The sequence below is a fragment of the Acomys minous genome, assembly GCF_964271855.1.
Source record: "Acomys minous genome assembly, chromosome: 12".
Lineage (NCBI taxonomy): Eukaryota > Metazoa > Chordata > Mammalia > Rodentia > Muridae > Acomys > Acomys minous.
Window position 1 is genome coordinate 39,185,766 of NC_140493.1, and position 19,736 is coordinate 39,205,501.

The window sequence follows — 19,736 nt, forward strand, 5'->3', positions numbered from 1 at the left end:
TGAGTATGCCTCACGGTTGCATATCCAAGACTGCTGAATTCTTGGTCCCCAGCTGGAGGCCACTACAGGGAGACAGCAGGGACTTTAGGAGGTGGCCTAGCTGGAGGCCGCAGGTCACTCAGGCATGTCCAGCCCCTTCTGTGTCTCCCTCTGCTTCCTGGTCACTGTGACTGAGCCTTGCCCGGCTGTGATGGATAGAAACCTCGGAAACCACTGGCCATCACCAACCCTCATTTAAAGCTATTACGTCAGAAAAAAAAACCCGGCACAGCCCTTTTTAGTCACTCTCTCAACAGGTGCTGCCTGCTAACTCGGCAGAGACCTATAAAGACAGTACTGGGGGCATCAAAAACATGAAAGTCAATAAATAACAAAACTGAAAACCACTGAAATTACCTGGGAGAGAAATTTTTATAAACAATATAAAGAATCATCTTTATTTTACTTTTCTGTGATTACATAGATCTTGCTAAGTAAACAAGGACGACATAGTGTAAGACGTTTGGGTTCTGAAGTGCTCTCCTAGGCCAGGAGCTGCCTCTCCACGTGCAACTCATTTTCCAAGCGTTGGAAATGGTCTTTGATCTTTCTGAACCACTTGTCTTCAAATTCTTTGGAGGATGCAACCACCAAGGCAGCTAAGGCTTCAGGGCCAACACACTTCACCTCTGAATGAATCTCCTCTTTTATTTTTTCTGGGACAATATCTTCCCCCATAGCCTGTAGCAGGAGAGGAAAAGAAAAACCAAAACACTGTCCCAGTTAAAGAGGCAGCAGACACAGAGTGTTAGATCATTTACCAGCTGTAAAACCTTTCTCACAAAACAGAGTGGGACAGCACTCCCCCATGCCTAGAAAGCTACTATCACAGGTGCCAACTGCCCTGTTTCCATTTTAATTCTCCCAAGTGACAGGATCTCTGAGTCCTAAGGTGGCAGCTGTCCCCCCTGGGCTCCCAGGAGCACTGAGTCAACCTTTCTATTGCAAAAACTGTACTGCAGACAATGCAACTGTGGGCTTCTCTCTTCTGGTGAGAGGCTGGGGGTCAAAAGGTAGGGCCAGAGCTTGGTCAGGGTATGATGTGGGACACCTAGCTATCTCTCCCAAGTGCCCGCCAACGAAATCGAAGGCAGCAAAGAATCAAGCAACAAGTTGCTATGTCTTCCTCTCACTGACCTGGCTCTCTCCCCGCAGGCCATAGCACAGGCCATAAAGGCACAATACTGCCCCCTCCTGGTCACAATCACAACTGCAGGGACACAGGCTCAATCTGGGGATTCAGACCTAGTTTCTCTTCTTCCGTGAGACAACTCAAAAATTAGGTTCCAGAAAGCCTTTCTGTAACCTCACTAGGTGGTCCTTTGGTAGTGAGTAATGACAGTGAGTAAAATAAAGTCCTGAAAGTTTCCACCTTGAGAATTTTCACAGCCCCTAGCAGGGACATGGAGACACTAACCAATTCCAGGCTGGCTCCTCCAACCTTGAAATCTAATGTGGCCACGAAAGCTACAAGTGCAACCAACAAATTGCTCTTCACAAACTACACATTGTGGGTGGGTGCACATGTGTGTGGTGTATGCTTGTGTGTGAACATGGACGGGGGAGGTATATGTGCCTTTGCTTGTACATGCCAAATCCAAGGAAGGAAAGCTTCTGTCACTCTCTGCCTTATTCCCTTGAAATGACCTCTCCTGAACCTTAAACTGGCTGTTTGGCTAGGCTGGCCAGCCAGCAAGCTCCCAGGACCCACCCACCCCCGCTGCCCCTCAGTGCTAGGGTTACAGGCACCTGCAACCACGCCTGGCTTATGTGGGGGCTGGGGATTAGGACGCAGGTCCTCCTGCTTGTCTTGCCCCCAAATTACACTATTTTTGAGGTAATTGTCAATTAAATGCTGTGTTTATTTACTGAATGTCACTACTTCATCAGTTCTGTGATGCTTCATTTTTGTGTCTCAGTGTCTCTAAAATCATGAACTGACATCACATGGTAAGTGGCCTTTTTTCTTTCAGTGGCATCATAATGATGTGTCCTATAAGTGATGGCTTCTTGGATTTGATGAAAATTAGTTTGTATTTACTTAGAGACAGGGTCTCTCTGTCACCCTGGCTGGCTTCAAACTCGTTATGAAGACCAGACCGGGCTTGAATTCACAGAAATCCACCTGTGTTTGCCTCCCAAGTGCTAGGATTAAAGGAAGATGAAGCTGTGCCTAGTCTTTAAATCTATTTTTTTTTAAAAATATGGAATAAAACACCAGAAGTCACTATCTTAGAAAGAAGATACTTGGGAAGCTGAGGTTTTACGTTTGAGGCCAGGCAGGAAAAAACAGTGAGAAAAGGCGGCTGGAAGGGTGTTAGTCAGTAAAACACTTGCTTTGTGAGCTTCACGACGTGGTTGTGGATCCATGGAGGCCATGAAAAAGCATCTGGCATGGCGTGGTAAGGCCTGCGATCTCAGTGATGACAAGACGGGAGGAGGAGACGGGAGGATCCCTGGGAGGTCAGGGCCAGCAAGCCCCGCCTACACGTCAACCTCAAGGGCAGTGGGAGACCCTGCCTCGACATGCCATGCACACCCACGCTGCACGCAAGCATTTACCCACGCCACACACACTGATTGAAAGCAGGAAGTGGGGAGGGGATCTTAGAACATGGGATGCATGGTGAGGTTACCAGGGCGACAACTACAGTCCACGGCACATAACCCTCGGGTAGAAATGGAGGTCACTAACAGTCACCCCACTGCAACTGACTGTAGGTGGTGCATGAACCTGAAAATAAATGTTGCAACGTGAAAAATACATCCTATTTTAATTTAAATTTTTGGAATATTTAAAGGATAATGACTGAATTGATATTAACGTGACTTTTCCATTTCTCTCTGTACTGGACAGTTTTATGTCAACTTGACAAAAGCCAAGGTGAGCTGAGAGGAGGGAACCTCACTTGAGAGGATGCCTCCATAAGATCAGGCTGCAGGCAGGCCTGTAGGGCATTTTCTTAGTTAGTGATTGATGGGGGAGGGCCCAGCCCATTGTGAGTGATACATCCTTAGGCTGGTGGTCCTGGGTTCTATAAGAAAGCTGGCTGAGCAAGTCATGGAGAGCAAGTCAGTAAGCAGCACTCCTCCATGGCCTCTCCAGCAGCGCCTGCCTCTAGGGTCCTGCCCTGTTTGCATGCCTGTCCTGACCTCCTTCCATGATGAACAGTGACACGGAAGTGTAAGCTAAATAGACCCTTTCCTCCCCAAGCTGCTTTGGCCATGGTGTTTCATCACCGCAATGGTAACCCTCACTCTGAAACATGCTTTAAGAGCTCTTTCAAGAAGAATTCAGGCCAGCACATCCCACTTAGACGTCAATGGTAGTACTTTTATTAATTCTGAACTTAGGTTTATAGTTACTATTTAATGTCGGGAGTGATATTTATTTCCTATCTGTAGAAACAAATAATAAAAGCTTCCATTTAAATTTGTCTGTGTTCATGTGTGAGCATATGTGAGTGCACGTGTGTAAATGTGGAGAAGAGGCATCAGCCTTGAGTGTCAGTCGTCAGGTGTGTCTGCCTTGTTTTTTAGACAACGTTTCGCACTTGGCCTAGAAGCCACGTAAGGGTCGGCTGGATGGTGAACTCCAAGGATCCGCCTGTCTCTGCCTCCCAGTGTTAGCACCATGAGCACCACTACACTCTACTTTTCGTTTTGTTTTGTTTGTTTGTGTGTTTGTTTGTTTTTTGGAGGCAGGGTTTTTCTGTGCAGCCCTGGATATCCTAGGCTGGCTTTCTAGAGCAGGATGGCCTCAAAAGGCCTGCCTCTGCCACCCTGAGTGCTGGGATTAAAGGTGTGCACTGCCACACCCTGCTCTTCCTTTTTTTTTTTTAATGTGTTTTCTGTGGATCCAATGTGAAGAATGCAAAGAAGAAAGGAAGGATGGAAGGAGGAAAAGAAAGGCACGCTGACGCACATCTATAGGTCTAACTACACTGGAGGCTGAGGCAGGAAGAGCCCCTGAACCCAACAGTTGAGGACCAGCCTGGACAATGAAAGTCACTGGGTGACTTCTCACAGCAACAAGCAAAGGAGCTAATGCCCTGGCGATGATAACAAGTATGCAGCGTTTCTTAAAGGAACAACGTCAGGATGCGTACAAAGAGTCAGTGTCAAGGTGAAGGCACTGGTGCTGACCTAGAGGCCAAGCAGGCACTTTGGTATGCTAACAGGTGCCAGTCAGCCACTTGTCCAGGGTTTCTTTGGGACCTGACACTGTCGAGACAGGTGTGTACCGGACGGAAGCACAAGAGCTTAGGCACATAATCTCCCACCGCCATCCTTCAGCAGGGTCCTTTACAAAAGGCCAGCTCTAGAAATGGCTCACGGAGGCTTGAAAAAGGCATTTGCATTTCTCCATAGACATCAAAGAAGTGACAGGGTAGACAGAGCCACTGGAACATGTCTCATATCTGGCCCACACAACCTGCCGCTGCCCTTCTCACGTCGGGGAGTTGCCTGCCACCTCTCCAAGCCTCAGTTCCAGCTCTGCCGTGAGGATGAGGAGGGGCATTCGGAACACTCCTGCACAGATATGAACACTTGCCCACTGGTTTACGGTTCGGCACCATGGGTCACTCAGGAGCGATGGCAGTTGCCTTAACACGTACAGAACATGGGCTCAATCTCCAGCAGAAAAATTAATTAATCGGTAATTCCACATTGAAACAAATAAGATGGGCATGTTTACTTAGGATGCTCAAGCAGCCGGGCCCTAAAGGACACTGCCAAGAACAAGAAAGGCAGGTAGGCTGTGAGTTCAAGGCCAGCCTGGTCTCTAAAGTGAGTCCAGGTCAGCCAGGGCTATTACACAGAGAAACCCTGTCTCGAAAAACCAAAGGGGGGGGGGGGGGAAAGGCAGGTACATAGCAGGGGAATGGCGGGGAAGGCCCACTCTGATGCCCTGGGTAAGAGCGGAGGGAGATGGATGAGATATGAGCTCATCCTGTTTAGTACGTGTTAGCTTGGGAATAGCACAATATCAGCACAATGCTCCGCTCTGCGCCAATCTGAGGGAACACACACCTCTTCCATCAGCAGCAAAGTGTCTTCCCTGAAGCTGAACTCCTTCACCTTCCCTGCGATTTCCTGCTGGCTTCTCAAGTTCTTCTCCAAAGCAAATGATGTTTGCTGAGATCGGGTGAGCTGAAGCAGGAGCCTGAAAAACCAGAAAGTCTCAGTGTGAGCAGCTCCGCCATAGGGCAGCAGGGGGCACAAGCTCCGAGCAGCCAGGCACTGAGCGGCTGGGAGTCCTGCTGGCCTCACCAGAACCATCGCAGTCCATACAGTTCGTACCCTGTGTGCTTCTGAATACAAGTGACACAGTCACTAGGCGTGGGGACACACACCTTTGATCCCAGCCCTTAGGAGGCAGAGGTAGGTAGGTGGGTTCTTTGTGGATCTGAGGCCAGCCTGGTCTATAGAGTGAGTTTCATGGCAGCCAAAGCTACACAGTGAGAAGCTGAGCACAAAGCAAACAAACAAGAAGTGGCAAGCAATGACAATTAAGAACTTGCTAAATATTGTTTTTTAATTTGTAGCTGTCTCAGTGGATTTTCCAGAATTTAAAAAAAAATTTTTTTTTCTCTGTTCTTATCAAATCACAGATCAAGCCAAAGGCATTCCCCCTTCACGGGAAGGCTCTGCAGCATGGACTAAGTACTAAGCACTGGGTACTGTGCACTAAGCATTGTGTACTCATTATTAGTGCTAAGCACAAGAGAAGGCTTTGTTCAGATTTCTTCCAGACGCAAACAGGAAGGCCCTTCTTTCCAAAGGCTCTTCTCCTTTTAATGGTGTATACATTTTAATGGCTCTTCATGGATTTGTTTGTGTGTTTGCAATTTTACCATTCTATCTTGAACAAGAACAAGAGCTGCATTTTTCATTTGCTTTTTTTCCAAGACAGGGTAATGACTATTGGGCAATTTCTGTCCCCAGCTTGCACCATCTCCCCAAGCTCCTAGAGGTGGCCATTTGCTGTTTTCACTGCCCCTCCCCCATCCTCCTGGTGTCACATGGGACAGGTACAAGAGAAGGTTCTTTCAGTTCTTCAGGGGCCTGACCCATCCTCCTTCAAGCCTCAAACTATGGGACTCTTTTTGATTCCTTCTCTTGTGACAAGGTCTCACTACGCAGTCCAGGCTGGCTCTGCGCTCCTGATCCTACGGATTCAGTCTCCCAAGTGCTGGGATTCCAGGCCCAGCCAAGAGCATTACACAATGATTCAGCATTGTGTCCTGTTGTGGTTTAGTATGCATCTCCCATGTGGACGGGCTTCCTCGTATTAACAGAACATTAGAAATCCTCGAGTCCACTTCCTGACCACTGTAAATAGAGCGGTGAGAAACACGGATGGACAAGTGTCTTTGCAGTGTGTTGACTCAGACTGCTCCAGGTATATGTCTGGGAGTGCACAGCTGGTCATATGGTAATGTTATTTTTGGGTTTTGTTTTGGGATGTTTTTTGTTTTGTTTGTTTGAGACAGGGTCTCTATACATATAGCCCTGGATGTCCTAAAACTGTCTGTGTAGACCAGGCTGGCTTCAAACTCACAGAGTCTACCTGTTCTGCGTCCCCAGGTGCTAGGCCCAGCTTGGGTTGTTTTTTTTGTTTGTTTGTTTGTTTGTTTTTTGTTTGTTTGTTTGTTTGTTTTTTGAACCCCACACTAGTATCTAGGTGCCCATCAGCCATGCATAGTATTCCTCCTTCCCTACATAGCATGTATGCCAACTTTAAATGTATTTAATGAAGTCTTTCATCTCTTTAAAAAAAGGCAAAAACAAAGAGCCTTTGTCCACGTTCGTCCCTGTGTGCTGATGTACCCTCTCTCAGCTTACCTGGCACGAATCAGAGAGGCGCACGCTTTCATCCGAGCCTCCATGCACACTTCTTGTCTCTGTTTTGCCAGACAGCTCTGCACAGTCTTTGGAGCCGTCTCAGCCTTCGGCGCAGTACAACCACTTGCTCCCACGGTAGACAGTGCACTCTCAGGCAAGGCCACTGGGAAACACAAAAGACAGCCTGTTCCAGAGTGTACAAAGGAGGGACTGACAGCCTTGTCACTTGAGGTGACACTCCTTTGTCCCTGGGGTGACGCACCCAGCGCTGGCAGATCTGGCCCTGGATTCAGGTATGCCTCTGCCAATTTACACCAGCTCCAAGGGTTGAGAGGGTGCAGAGAAATCAGTTTTTGCAGGCAGAGGGTCGTCTTTTCCAAGCTCTGCAAACTTGAAAAGATAGCCAGGTGAAGGTAGAGCACCGTGGTTAGATGGTCTGCATTGGTTGCTTTGCTTTCCTGAGAAGAAAAGGAGCAAAAAAAAAACAAAAACAAAAAACAAACCCTTAACTGCAAAATGCTTTCACATAAAAATGGGAGCACCTAAAGGCCCAGGTGTACACTGTGATCCAGAAGTGATTTTAAGTGCTATATGGGTCAAGTGAACATAATCCTTCTACAGATTTCCTGTCACAAACCATATCCCGCAAGTTGTACACACACACACACACACACACACACACACACACACACACACACACACGAATCAATGAACCTAGAAAATTGCGGGAGGGCCCTGCTGCTGAAGGTCCGTGACTGGACAGCTCTCTGAGCTCAGCACAAGATGGAGGACTTCCTTCCCCTAGCAGGACTTCCTCCCCTCTGCCTGTCCTTATTTGAAGGACGTCCCTGAGCTAGGTGCCTGGCCCATCATAGAAGTAGCCTCTGACACAGCTTCCTGCAGAATGCTCACACACACACACACACACACACACACACACACACACACACACACACACGCAGGCACATTCCTATACCGAGTGGGAAAACATGAAACAAAGCCCCACCTAACTTATTTGGCGATTCCATACCTACCCAAACACTGTTGCTTACAGTTTAGCCTTATCCAAACAAACAAACAAACAAAAAACCACGTAAGGTCTATAAGAGCCCTGGGTTCCATTCTGAATACAGCCGTGCCATGCCTGCCACAGATGAGGCCTGTGAAGCAATGCATTCTCTAAAGTCAGGCTGTGCACTTCCGAGGTAGCGCAGTCTGTAAAGGCGCTTGCTGTCAAGCCTGAAGGCCTGGCTTCCATCTGGAAACCATGTGGTGGGAGGAGAAACCAACTTCCACCCACTGTCTCCCGTCCTCGCCCTCCACCTCCACCTGCCACACTGCTGGGGCATATGTACCCCACCGCCCTACATAAATAAGCAACACATAAAAACATTGTTTTAATTATGCCTTTTATTTCTAATCAGATCATGTCTGGATTCTCCCTGCCAAATGCTACCATTCTTCCGCTGCTATCTATAATTCATTCTATTATTCAAAAACACGTGGCCCCTGGGAAAGCAGGCGGGTGGTAATATGAAGCAGGCACACACACTGCTAGGCTGGGTTTGAAAACGAGGGTTTGACAGCTGGTCTGTCCCTCTTTGGCCATTAAATTCCATTTAAGTGTGTCTTGGGGATTTTCCCAGTACTGCAAAAATGAAACAATGGAGACTAGAGATGACTCGGTGACTAAGAGCACTTGTTGCTCTTGCAGAGACCCCACGCTCGGTTCCAACCACCCACACTGGGTAGCTCCCGACCAGCTGCACTCTGTCTCCAGGGGGATCCAGTGCCTCTGGGATCCTCGGGTACCTGCACTGACGCGCCCATAGCCACACACATGGACCCACACACGTATTCACACACACATAATTAAAAATTAAAATAGATCCGAAAAATCTAAAACAAAATCCCTCATGATCCCTACAGCTCTGGGTATATATTTCTCATAAAAGTAAAACTTTGGAAACGCAGATTTTTAGGCAGTAATTTTCATCTTAGGGCAGAAAAAGCACTCCAAGAAAAATAATCACATCTAAAGCTCCAAGCTTTGCTTCCATAACAACACTGCTGATGGTTTCCGCCTACCAACTCTGCTTCCAGCAGGAAGTTTGTCCTTGGTACAGGAAAGTGTAGGAGAACAGATAGTGGAGCCACTCACCAAGTCTGCCGCCATCCTCAGCGCCTCCTCGTGTCTCCCCAGGCGAGCCAGACACCGAGCCTGGCCTTCTTGGACGTCCCTTTTCATGGCAAAATTGGTAGATGGCAACTGTTCGGAGATACTGGAATATTCCTGCAGTGCTTTCTGGCAATTAGTAAAATAAAGGGAGCTGGGTGTGGTGGCGCACACCTGTAATCCCAGCACTAGGGGAGGCAGAGGCAGGCAGATCTGTGAGTTCGAGGCCTGCTTGGTCTACAAAGTGACAGCCAGGACTACACAGAGAAACCCTGTCTCAAAAACAAACAAACAAAAAGAAAAAAACAAAAAGGAAGGTAAGACATAAAGAACAGGGAGAGGACCCAGTGCAGAGACAACTTTTTCCTATGCAGAAAATAGCATTATAACCAATCCTTCCAATGACCTATGGGAGACCTGAATGTTTCACTTATTAATGTTTTTCTAAAAGATAGAGACATAATGGCTACAGGTTATAATGTCTACAATAATGGTAACTATCATAGTATCAGAGAGAGAACATTCTAGAGGCAAACAGAACAGGCTTGAGTCCTGGTTTTACTGTAACTTTAATATATATATACATACATATATATGTGTGTATATATACATATATATCATACATACACATATATACATAAATCTGTACATAATGTGTGTGTGTGTGTGTGCGTGTGTGTGTGTGTGTGTGTGTGTGTGTGTGTATTGAGACATATATAACTCCAGCGGAATTGACTTGAACTCAGAGAAACTCACCTGCTCCTGCCTCCCCGGGCCATAGGCTACCAGGCCCAGCTATATACCTTATTACTATCTGCACAAAGATGAAATGGGACATGTGTATGAAGCAATCGGGCATCTAATTGTTCATTCTTCCCTTTTCTTGCATATTTTGGGGCATTTTGTCTGTGACATGTTGGAGATTCGCACATGAGTGGCTATAGAGCCTGGGAAAGCAGACCTACAGGGACCCTCGTAACATTCTTTGGTTGAAATTATGGAGAAAAAAAAAAAGAAAAGGAAAATGGACCCCATACCAAAGACCAAGACTTGGGATTCTAAAATTATGCACAAGCGTCAAGGAAGACCCAATTCCTCTCCACCAAGCACTGCTAGCTTGGCACACACCGCTATTGTTGATAAAACAAGAGCCCACTTCAAGCATTACACATGTTGACTCCTACCTCATATTCTTGCCGTCTGTAGGCCAGGTCCCCTCTGAATTTCTTGAGAGTGAGAACGTCAGCATCATCGCTACTTTCCGCCTCTCCATAAAACCACTAGAAACCAAGAAGACAGCATCTATGACGGAGAGTGAAGCTATGCTTTTCCATGTCACGGCCAAAAGTAATTTCCCATAACACAACCACCGAAACGTCAAGGACGCACTTCTTCAGGATGAGACTCGAGGGACAACAGTGGACAAAGAATGGCTATGCTTTGCTTTTTAAAAACAGTGTCGCAGTATATGCGCCCCAAGTGCTGAGATTACAGACCTGTAAGATCACACCAGACTAAATGTGTGGTTATGTATGCAGTGTGTGTGTGTGTGTGTGTGTGTGTGTGTGTGTCAGTGCCTATGTGGTGTGAGGGCCAGAGATCAATGCCAAGTTGTCTTTCTCTATCAGTCTCCATCTTATTTTCTCAAGACAGGGTCTCTAACTGAACCTGAAACTTACCACTTGGCTAAACTGCTAGTGCAAGCCCCAGGGCACTCCTGTCTGCACCTGCCAGTGCAAGTGCCATTCCCAGCACTTTCCAGGAATGCTAGGAATCTGACTCAGATCCTCATGCTTCATACCCGCACATCCCCCACTGAGCCACCTCCCCAGCCACCACGACATCCTCGATGATGACCCGGCTTTCTTAAAACATTTGTATGCGTTATGCGTGTGTGGACACATCCGTGCTACTGTCAGAGAGCACACTTTGCTGGTGTCGGCTGTCTCCTTCTACCCTGTGGGTTCTGGTGACAGTATCTGGGTCACCAGCCTGGGCTGCAGATGAATTCACCTGCTGAGCAATCTCACCGGTGGCTCTGCTTTTTATTAAAATCGTCACGAATAGAGTCAGTGAGATGCTTCAGTGGGTAAAGGTACTTGTCACCAAGTCAGACAACCTGACTTTCATCTATGGGACCCACATGGTAGAAGGAAGGAAATCAACACCTGCAATTTGTCTCCTGACCTACACACACACACACACACACACACACACACACACACACACACACAAAATAAAATAAGTGAGTGTGGTTTAAAAAATTCTTAATGATTGCAAATATAAACAAGTCAATAAGGCATTTGTTGGGTTTTTTTAAGTATACGTTTTCAATCACAGTGAGAGTAGTGGAAATGGCAGCCACCTTGTACAATGCCAATGACCCCTTTCAGTGGCATCTGATTTCCTTTAGAGCAATTTGGAGTGACAAAAGACTGACAATACACAAGGCATAGGAGACTGTGATTATGGCAGCAGTGCTATTGGGAAAATGGTACAAAGGCACACAGAGAATCTGGGCAAGGGAAACTATAACCAGGGATGGACTTGTGTGCATCCCGAAGATTCGGAGGCTCTGAGGACATGCCTGTAAGAAGACTTCCCTCTTTTGATTTAAACCCACGAGATACAGAGTGAGATTGAGATTTGACTACCAAGAAACTGCACACACAAGGGTGAAAAGCGTTCTGCGTGCCCACTTTTCCAGCCCCAAAGAAGCATCTCCTGCTCCCTTTTGCTGCTGAGGCTGAAGAAAGTCTGTGTCTGAATTCTGTTGAAAACACTGAGTATCAAGGCTCATCACAAGCTTGCTAAATTAGTTTCTCTCCTTCTCCTGAGCCATCATAGTAGGGAAAACTTTGTTCTATTCTTCAAACAGCATGTCACTCAAGACCAGGTATTTGAGCCACAGTTAGCTTCAGTAATCTGCAGCCATCTAGTCACACACTGTTTTTAACTAGCCATCCCCAACTTCTTAACAACAAAAAAGCAAAACAAAAATCCAATTTTCACTATCCTACTAGGAAATGATGACACAAAATTGGCTTTAGACTATTTTATTCTTCCAGGCAGCCAGTAGGCCTGCCAGGATGCTGCTGTTGATCGATCACCTGGGCTGGGGACAGGGAGGAGGTATTTGACACTGGCCCAGGACGGTCGGCAGGCCATGTGAGTTGGAAATAGTGAGGCGATCGCGCTTGCAAACCTCCGACCAGACAGTGAAGGCGACCCGCCTCGCTGCAGGCCGGCTCCGGTGAGGAGCGCCAAGAGGGCAGCCGTCTCACCTGCGGCTCGCAGAGCTTGGCGCCGTAGGGGGCGGGCGGCTCCAGCCTCCGCTCCGGCCTCTGCTCGAACACCGAGTCCTCAAATTCGCCGCCGAGCACCCAGCACCCGGCCTCCATCGCGCGCGCGTGCAGCTGGACCTCGAAACGAGGTGACACCCAGAGCTACGCCCATCACCCAGCTTCCAAAGCGCGCGACGGCAGCCAGAAACGGAGACGAGGTGGTGCCTAGAGCGGCACCGGCGCGCGGCCCACACGGAAGCGGTGGACTGTCGGCCGGAGCGTAGCATTCTGGGAGTGGTAGTCTTTCGGCGGCTGCGCGTATAGGGGGCTGTTTCTCAAATTGTTGTTCGTGGTGGAGCAGAAATTCTTACTTGACTCTGGGTCTTCTTGAACCTCACAAGAAAAGGTTTGACGTCTCTGTGTCAGAAGCTAGATAGAGTACTCTTTCCCTGCGTACCTTGAAAAGTCGGGGTCCTAGTTAACTTCCTAAGTACTAGTTTTACACTACTGGCAGTATTCTCGTTTTGTAACCCCACCCTCATTTTGTTTTGCATTTTCTGTCTTCTCCCAACAACAACGGCGAGAAAAAGGCACAGCAATTCCGTTTTCTAAAGAGCTATTGGGCTTGAAGAGGTCAGGTAAACTTGCTCAAGCCCAGCGTCTTTGAAGAAGCGATCAGAACTATTCACGCATCTATAAAAAGGTAGACATCGAAATTTTATTTTAAGGCTCGTTAGGACTAGAAGAATTTTGAGAGTTCCAAGAAATGTCTTGACTCTAGAAAGTAAAGATCATGGACAAAAGACGGGCTTGTGTCGTACAACACTAACGCTAAGCTTTTCTATTTTCCCGCACACTTGCTGCTCTTCCACCATTTGTCTTTCAGGGTTCTTTCTTCAGCTCTGTTTTCTACCGTACAGACTCATACAGGGCAACCCAAATCACCTTCCCTGGGCTTCAGAGTTCATCTGCTTATAATTCACAAAATGCGCAACTTAGCTGCATATTCAACAGCCTCATTGGAAGAGCCCACTCAGGCAGCCTCCAGGCAGTAGCTACTGATGGCTTCACCCAAGGAAAGTCCATTTTTAATAGCTAGGGGTTTTGTTGTTTTCTTATCAGAAATGTAATACTCCATATTAAGAAAAATTTGGGTATTATAGAAAAGTATAAGAAAAATCCATAAGGCCAAAAAAATTGATGTCCTAAAAAGGGAGATATTTGCCCTAAATGTGGCCTGCCCTGTTTGAGAAGGTAATACAGCATAGTCCTGAAGACTGCAAGAGCCAAGTGTGTGGGGCTCGGTGATCCTTGGCTCACTAGCTGTGCAACGCAGTATGTGTATTGATTATAATAAGGTACATAAAGCTTGTCAGATGGGCAGAGGGTAACAGAGTCCACTCAAAGTCCCTCGGCCTCCAGGAGCTGAGAGCCTAGCAGAGGCTGTCTGGTCCAGGAATGCCTTCCCCCCTGCTCTGAGGCCAGCCCCCTCTAGCCTCCTGCCCAACTAGCTGAGCTGGAGCTTGTGCTGTAGTGGCCGCATGTCGTTTTAGGGCTTCCTGCAGGTAAGGGATAGATCTGTGCCCTTTGGACTCAGTAGTTTCCAACCTTTTGCCACTAAGAACCTCCTCGGTTAATTTACTCCCGCAGCCGTGGCAGGTTTGTGTACAAAGTGAATCTATGTTTATTGACTAATAGTTGCTTCGCTATCCTTTGAAAAGCTAAACCCAAATCAGCCTGAATCAGCCAAGCCGCACTTCTACCCAGCTTGAGTCTACCAGCGTTGCCTCACTGTTTGACAGAATTGCAGCTGAAAGTGAGAGTGTAGCTGCTAGGTCCCTCGGAAGCCTGATAGCAAACTGTAGTTAAAATTAGGACTTCTTGGGCTGGAGAGATGGCTCAGTGGTTAAGAGCACTGACTGTTCTTCCAGAGGTCATGAGTTCAGTTCCCAGCAACCACATGGTGGCTCACAACCATCTATAATGTGATCTGATGTCCTCCTCTGGCCTACAGAAGTACATGCAGGCAGAGCTCTGTATACATAATAATAAATAAATAAATCTTAAAAAAAAAAAAAAAGAGGGCTGGAGAGTTGACTCAGTGGTTAAGAGCACCGTCTGCTCTTCCAAAGGACCCAGATCAATTCCCAGCAACCACATGGCAGCTTACAACTGTCTGTAACTCCAAGATCTGATACCCTCACACCAATGCACATAAATTTTAAAAATTAAATAAAATTTTAAAAAAAGAAACTCCATTTTTAAAAAATTAGAATTAAAAAAAAAATCCACTATTGCTGTTGACGAGGCAGGGTCTGGGAATCTGAGTTGCACAACACTACCTCAGTTGATAAGCCCCCAAGACAGCTGACCAAAGAAGCAAGAGGCTATTCGATACTGTAACAGTTAAATCTCCCCCCTAAGCTTAGAAAACGGAGGTGTGAGATGGTGTTAGGGTGGGTGGTTCTCAACCTTCTGGGGCTGCAACCCTTTAATGCAGTTCCAAATGTTGCGGAGACCCCCAAGCATAAAATTATTCCTGTTGCTACTTCTTAATGTAATTTTGTTACTGTTATGAATTGTAATAAAAATATTTTTGGAGATAAAGGTTTGCTAACCCTCAGGTTGAGAACCACTGTTAGAACTAAATGGGATTTTTTATAGCTATCAAACTGGGTGGCTGTGATTTTTTAAAATCTGTTTCTATAGCTCATAGTTACAAAAATCTTTTTTATTGTGGTGCTTGTTTGAGTTGCCATCACAAGGCAGCTGCTACCTTTTCAGGCAAAAGTCCTTTGCTGCTATTATTCCCCTACCGTGGCATTCCAGCACTGTAGACAGTGGTAAGGAGGTAAGAGACTCTTGCAAGCCTAGCTCCCACATAGGCCTTGGCCAGAGCAGCTTAATCAATGCCCGTAAAATGGATGGGTGGCTGTAAAGGAGCACCTAGGCAGGCAGGAAAAGTACCTCTCAACCATGTCACGTGTTGGTGCTCTACCAGTGACCTGGGGAGGGTAGAGCCAGTGTTTCCCTGTGACAGTGGCCCCACAGTCTAGACCATGAGCCTGCATGCCTTCCTGCGTGCCACAACCCTAAATGAGCCCTGCTCTCTAGCCAGCTGTTCTCAACAAGCCTACCACAGTCTGCCCCTCCTCCCGCAATCCTCCTTGTCCTAACCAGGTACCAACTCATCGTTTCCTTTATCAGGAAGCCACCCCACACCCACAGCCTTTTATCTATCTGATTGATTCCCGGAATGCTTTCCTGACCTCCCCTCCCCTCAGCCTGGCTCTCATGGCTCTTGTCTCTGTTCACACACCATGTCCAGGGCACTTCGCATTTCCAGAGACTGGCATTGAGGCTCTTCCCCCCCCCCCTAATATTCATTTCTCAGTCACCCACACTAGACCATGAGGTCATTTAGACTGGATGGGTCTCTTACCTCTATGTGAGCGGTTTCTGGCACCCAGTCGTCCCTGACTCTCGTTGAATGGATTATTCTAAACTCCCCTTGCCACACAGTATTCTCGGATGGATTGTCTGCATCCTCCTGTGTCTGAGGGCCTATGCATGTAGCCCTGTGCCCATGTAGAGACCTTAATAAAGTGGGGAAGTCAGATGATAAACATGGGCACAACCAGGTTACTTAGTGACATATTTTGACGCTGTGCTGGGGTCGAGGTTTGGTTGTGAAATATATCCCACAGCCCACGCTTACAATGTTTGTGTGGAAGGCTGCAGAGCCCTTAGGAAGTGGGGACTGACTGGAGGGGGCAAGCCACTGCGGCAGGCCTCTGCAGGTTCTACCTGCCTTTGCTTCTTGCCCAGGCTCTCCGCCTCCTGACCCCTCAAGATGTGAAAAGCACACTCCAGCCCAGGACTCAGGCACTTCTGCTGCAATGTTGCCTTTGCCATAACAAACTGAAATCCCTCTGAGACCACGAGCCCAAGTCCTCCTTTGTTTCTGTGCAGTGAGCAGAAAGTAACTAACAAGCTGGATGAGCTGAGGACTGGACTTAGTGAAAAGCACCTTTGGGATGAAACACACTCTTTCCTTTTCTAACCAAAGCACTCTTCCTTTGAGCTACACTTTTGGCTCTGTAGAGATGTATAAATATTTATTTTTTCACTTTTCAATCTTTCTTTAAAATAAAAAAAAATTTTTACATCTGTCTATTTATTTGGGTGGAGGGCAAATGCCACAGTCCATGTATGGCAGTCAGAAGGCAACTTTGTGCGTTAGTTCCTTCTTCTACCATGTGGCTCCCAGGAATCAAACTCAGGTCACCAGGCTTGGAGGCCAGCGTCTTAATCCAATGAGCCATCTTGCCGGCCTTTCTGTCTCTTTTGCTAAAAACTGCCCTTACTATTTCTGGCACGAGTGCTATCCTACTATATTTCTCATATTCAGCAAATTTTTTAGTTATTCATTGATTGAACTAAAATCTGTACTTATCTGCTGTAAGAAATATCCTCTTCTCAGAATGGAGCGTGCAGTGGTGAATAAGACCTGTAAGATCCTCACACTCAGGGCTGAAGAGATGGCTCAGCTGTTAGGAGCACTTGCTGTTCTTGGGGAGGACCAGACTTCATTCCCAACACCCACATCAGGCAGCTCACAGCCACAGGTACCTCTAACTCCAAGGTGTCTGCTGCCCTCTTCTGGCCTGCAGAGACACTTGCATACAAATTTGTCAATACACACACACGCACACGCACACGCACACGCACACACACACACAATCTACCTATATATTAGAGATCTATATTGAAAAGATCCTTGCTCTCATGGAAGTTCTATTTTAGGAGGAGACAAAGAATAATTAGTCCATCTTATCACTGTGCAGGTCTACTTTCTAGAAACAGAAAATGCAGAGAAGCCCTCCATACAAATCATTTGGTATGTCTGTTCTAAGATCCCAGGGCGCTGCTGCATGTTTATAAAACATCCATGTTCTTTGTATAACCTGAAATTCAGACTAAAAAACAGAAGGCATTGTTTGAAAGCATTGAGGGGAAAAAAAAAACTACCAACTTTCAAAGTCTTGGGACAGATGATTAGTCAAGAGAAAGCATATCACCAAGGCCTGAGAGGAAAGAAGGGGGGAGATTCTTTCCAAATTAGAGAGCTCTGTGCTTTTGGGAGAATTTAGAAAGTTATGCATGTGTGTGCAGAAAAGGCACAGGAAGATACTCAGTCTGGGTTGGTCCCTAGCTGACTCCAAGCCTGGGTAAATGTCACAGTGCTCCAACATGCTCAAATACTGAGATATTGTTGGCCTTTTATTTCTCCTTCATTCCTTCTTTTTTAATTTTAAAATAATTTTAGACATTATTATATAAAAACACAGTGCAAAAAATCCTATTTTTCTTCCCTTGGTTTTTTTTTTTTTCTGTTTTTTTTTTTTAATTTCCTACAAGAAAGCGGGTAGATCTAATAATCTAACTGAGAAAAATTGCAACTTACATCATCAAACAAAAATGGCTTGTTTTTATACATCAACAATGGCCAATTCAAAAAAACAATGTAATTCCAGGGGCTGGAGAGATGACTTACCAGTTAGAACTCTGTGCTCCTCTGCAGAGGGTCCAAGTTCAGTCAGTTGCCAGCTCCCATATTGGGTGGTTCAGTGGGCAGCCAGATTCACATGGATATCTGCACACATTCTCTCACACACATACACACACACATTCACACACACACACACACTCTCTCACACACATGCAAATAAAAATAATTCAAAGGGAAATCAATTCCATTAATATCAACATCTAAGAGAATAAAACATATAGGAATAAATTCAGTCAAAAAAGTGAAAGGCTCTCACACTGAAAACTATGAAACATTCATGACAGAAATCGAGACCAAATACATAGAATGACAAATATCCCATTTGTAGACAGGGAACCAACATCATTAACATGATACTGTTACCCAAAGAAATCTACAGAATCAACAGAATCTCTATCAAATGTTCCACCATCTGTCTCAAAATGGAAAAACCAATCTTCACATTCACATGGAATTGCAAAGTGAGCTAAACAGAGCCTCAAGCCCCAGAGGAAACGAGAGCCAGAGGAGATAGATGGATCTCTGAGTCCCAGGACAGCCAGGGCTGCACAGGGAAACCCTGCCTCAAAAAACAATAAACAAATAAACAAACAAATAAATATATTTATATGTGTGTGTGAGAAGGGAGAAATCATGTACAGAGGTCACAGACCTTTTAAGAGTGTGTGGCTGTGGGGATCAAACTCAGGTAGTCAGCTATCTCACCCGTCCCAAAAGAAAATCTTAAATAAGAAGACGGTTGCACCGGGCATGGTCTACTGGATTGCTCAATGGGTAGAGGTGCTCACTGTGCACCAGGCCAGCAACCCAAGCTTCTTCCCTGGATTCCACGAGTGGCAGGGAAGAACCAACTCCTGAGTTGTCCTCTGACCTCCAGACATACATGCCATGCACACTTACACACACACACACACACACACACACACACACACACACACACACACACGGGGGGGGGGGGGAAGAGATTGGAGATATATATGTATCAGGACACCAGTGCTTATTGCTGTTCTAGTCACAATAGCCAAGTTATGCAACCAGCCTAGATGGCCATCAACAGATGACGCATTAAAAATATGGCATAAATACACAGTTGACTTTTATTGAGCTGTAGAAAAGAATGAAATTATGTCATCTTCAGGAAAAATAAATAGAACTAGAGATCTTCATGTTAGGCTCAAACAAATATTGTATGTTTTTCTCATAAAGCATAATCTAGATTTAAATACAAATACACAAATGGCATGAAATTAGAGGGAGGACCACAAGTGGGAAAGAAAAGATCTAAAGGGAGAGGGGGAAACACAAAATATATATTGTCCCTGGTGTGAATTGTGGGTTTAAATATCTATGTGACATGAAAAGAGAAAATGGATTGTCTCTGGGGAGAGACGTGGGGAGGAATTATGAGTGGTGGACAGATAAAAGCAAGCTGTAATGATAGCTATATAGAGAAATGGCACAATGGGGCTGCAAGATGGCGCAGCTGGAAAAGGTGCTTGCTGCCAAGCCTGATGCGGGAAGGTCAATGTGTGGGACCCACAGGTGGGAGGAGAGAACTGATTTCCAGAGGCTGTCCTCTAACCTCTCTACATGCACCAATGTGTGCACTAAATAATTAAGAGAATGCCATGGGGGCTGGAGAGATGGCTCAGAGGTTAAGCGCACCGACTGTTCTTCCGGAGGTCCCGAGTTCAATTGCCAGCAACCACATGGTAACTCACAGCCATCTATAATGTGATATGATGCCCTCTTCTGACATGCAGATATACATGCAGGCAGAGCACTCTATACATAATAAATAAATAAATAAATCTTT

General features: G+C 46.2%; 1 protein-coding gene across 2 annotated transcripts; it reads right to left on the reverse strand.

Annotated features, from left to right (window-relative positions):
* Positions 1-408: 408 nt before the first annotated feature.
* LOC311579940 (uncharacterized protein C8orf76 homolog) lies at positions 409-12,588 on the reverse strand. Of its 2 annotated transcripts, XM_084751003.1 has the most exons (7): positions 12,349-12,588; positions 10,249-10,344; positions 9,050-9,193; positions 7,151-7,346; positions 6,889-7,051; positions 5,074-5,206; positions 409-720 (listed from the first exon to the last, which is right to left on the reverse strand). In XM_084751003.1, exons 1-7 carry the CDS (start codon positions 12,463-12,465, stop codon positions 523-525), a joined length of 1,047 nt encoding a protein of 348 aa, XP_084607129.1. In that variant the 5' UTR covers positions 12,466-12,588; the 3' UTR covers positions 409-522. The 2 variants fall into 2 exon arrangements, with proteins under 2 accessions (XP_084607129.1, XP_084607128.1); XM_084751002.1 differs by having other exon boundaries at positions 6,889-7,346.
* Between the last annotated feature and the right edge of the window lie 7,148 nt (positions 12,589-19,736).

Coding starts and splice junctions, on each gene's coding strand:
- LOC311579940 (XM_084751002.1), bottom strand. CDS start 12,465: ATGGAGGCCGGGTGCTGGGTGCTCGGCGGCGAATTTGAGGACTCGGTG. Junction 7,347..9,049: donor TGAGGATGGCGGCAGACTTG/GTGAGTGGCTCC, acceptor TTTTCTTCTCAG/GAAAGCAAAGCAACCAATGC. Junction 721..5,073: donor CTTTGCTGCTGATGGAAGAG/GTGTGTGTTCCC, acceptor CTCCTGCTACAG/GCTATGGGGGAAGATATTGT.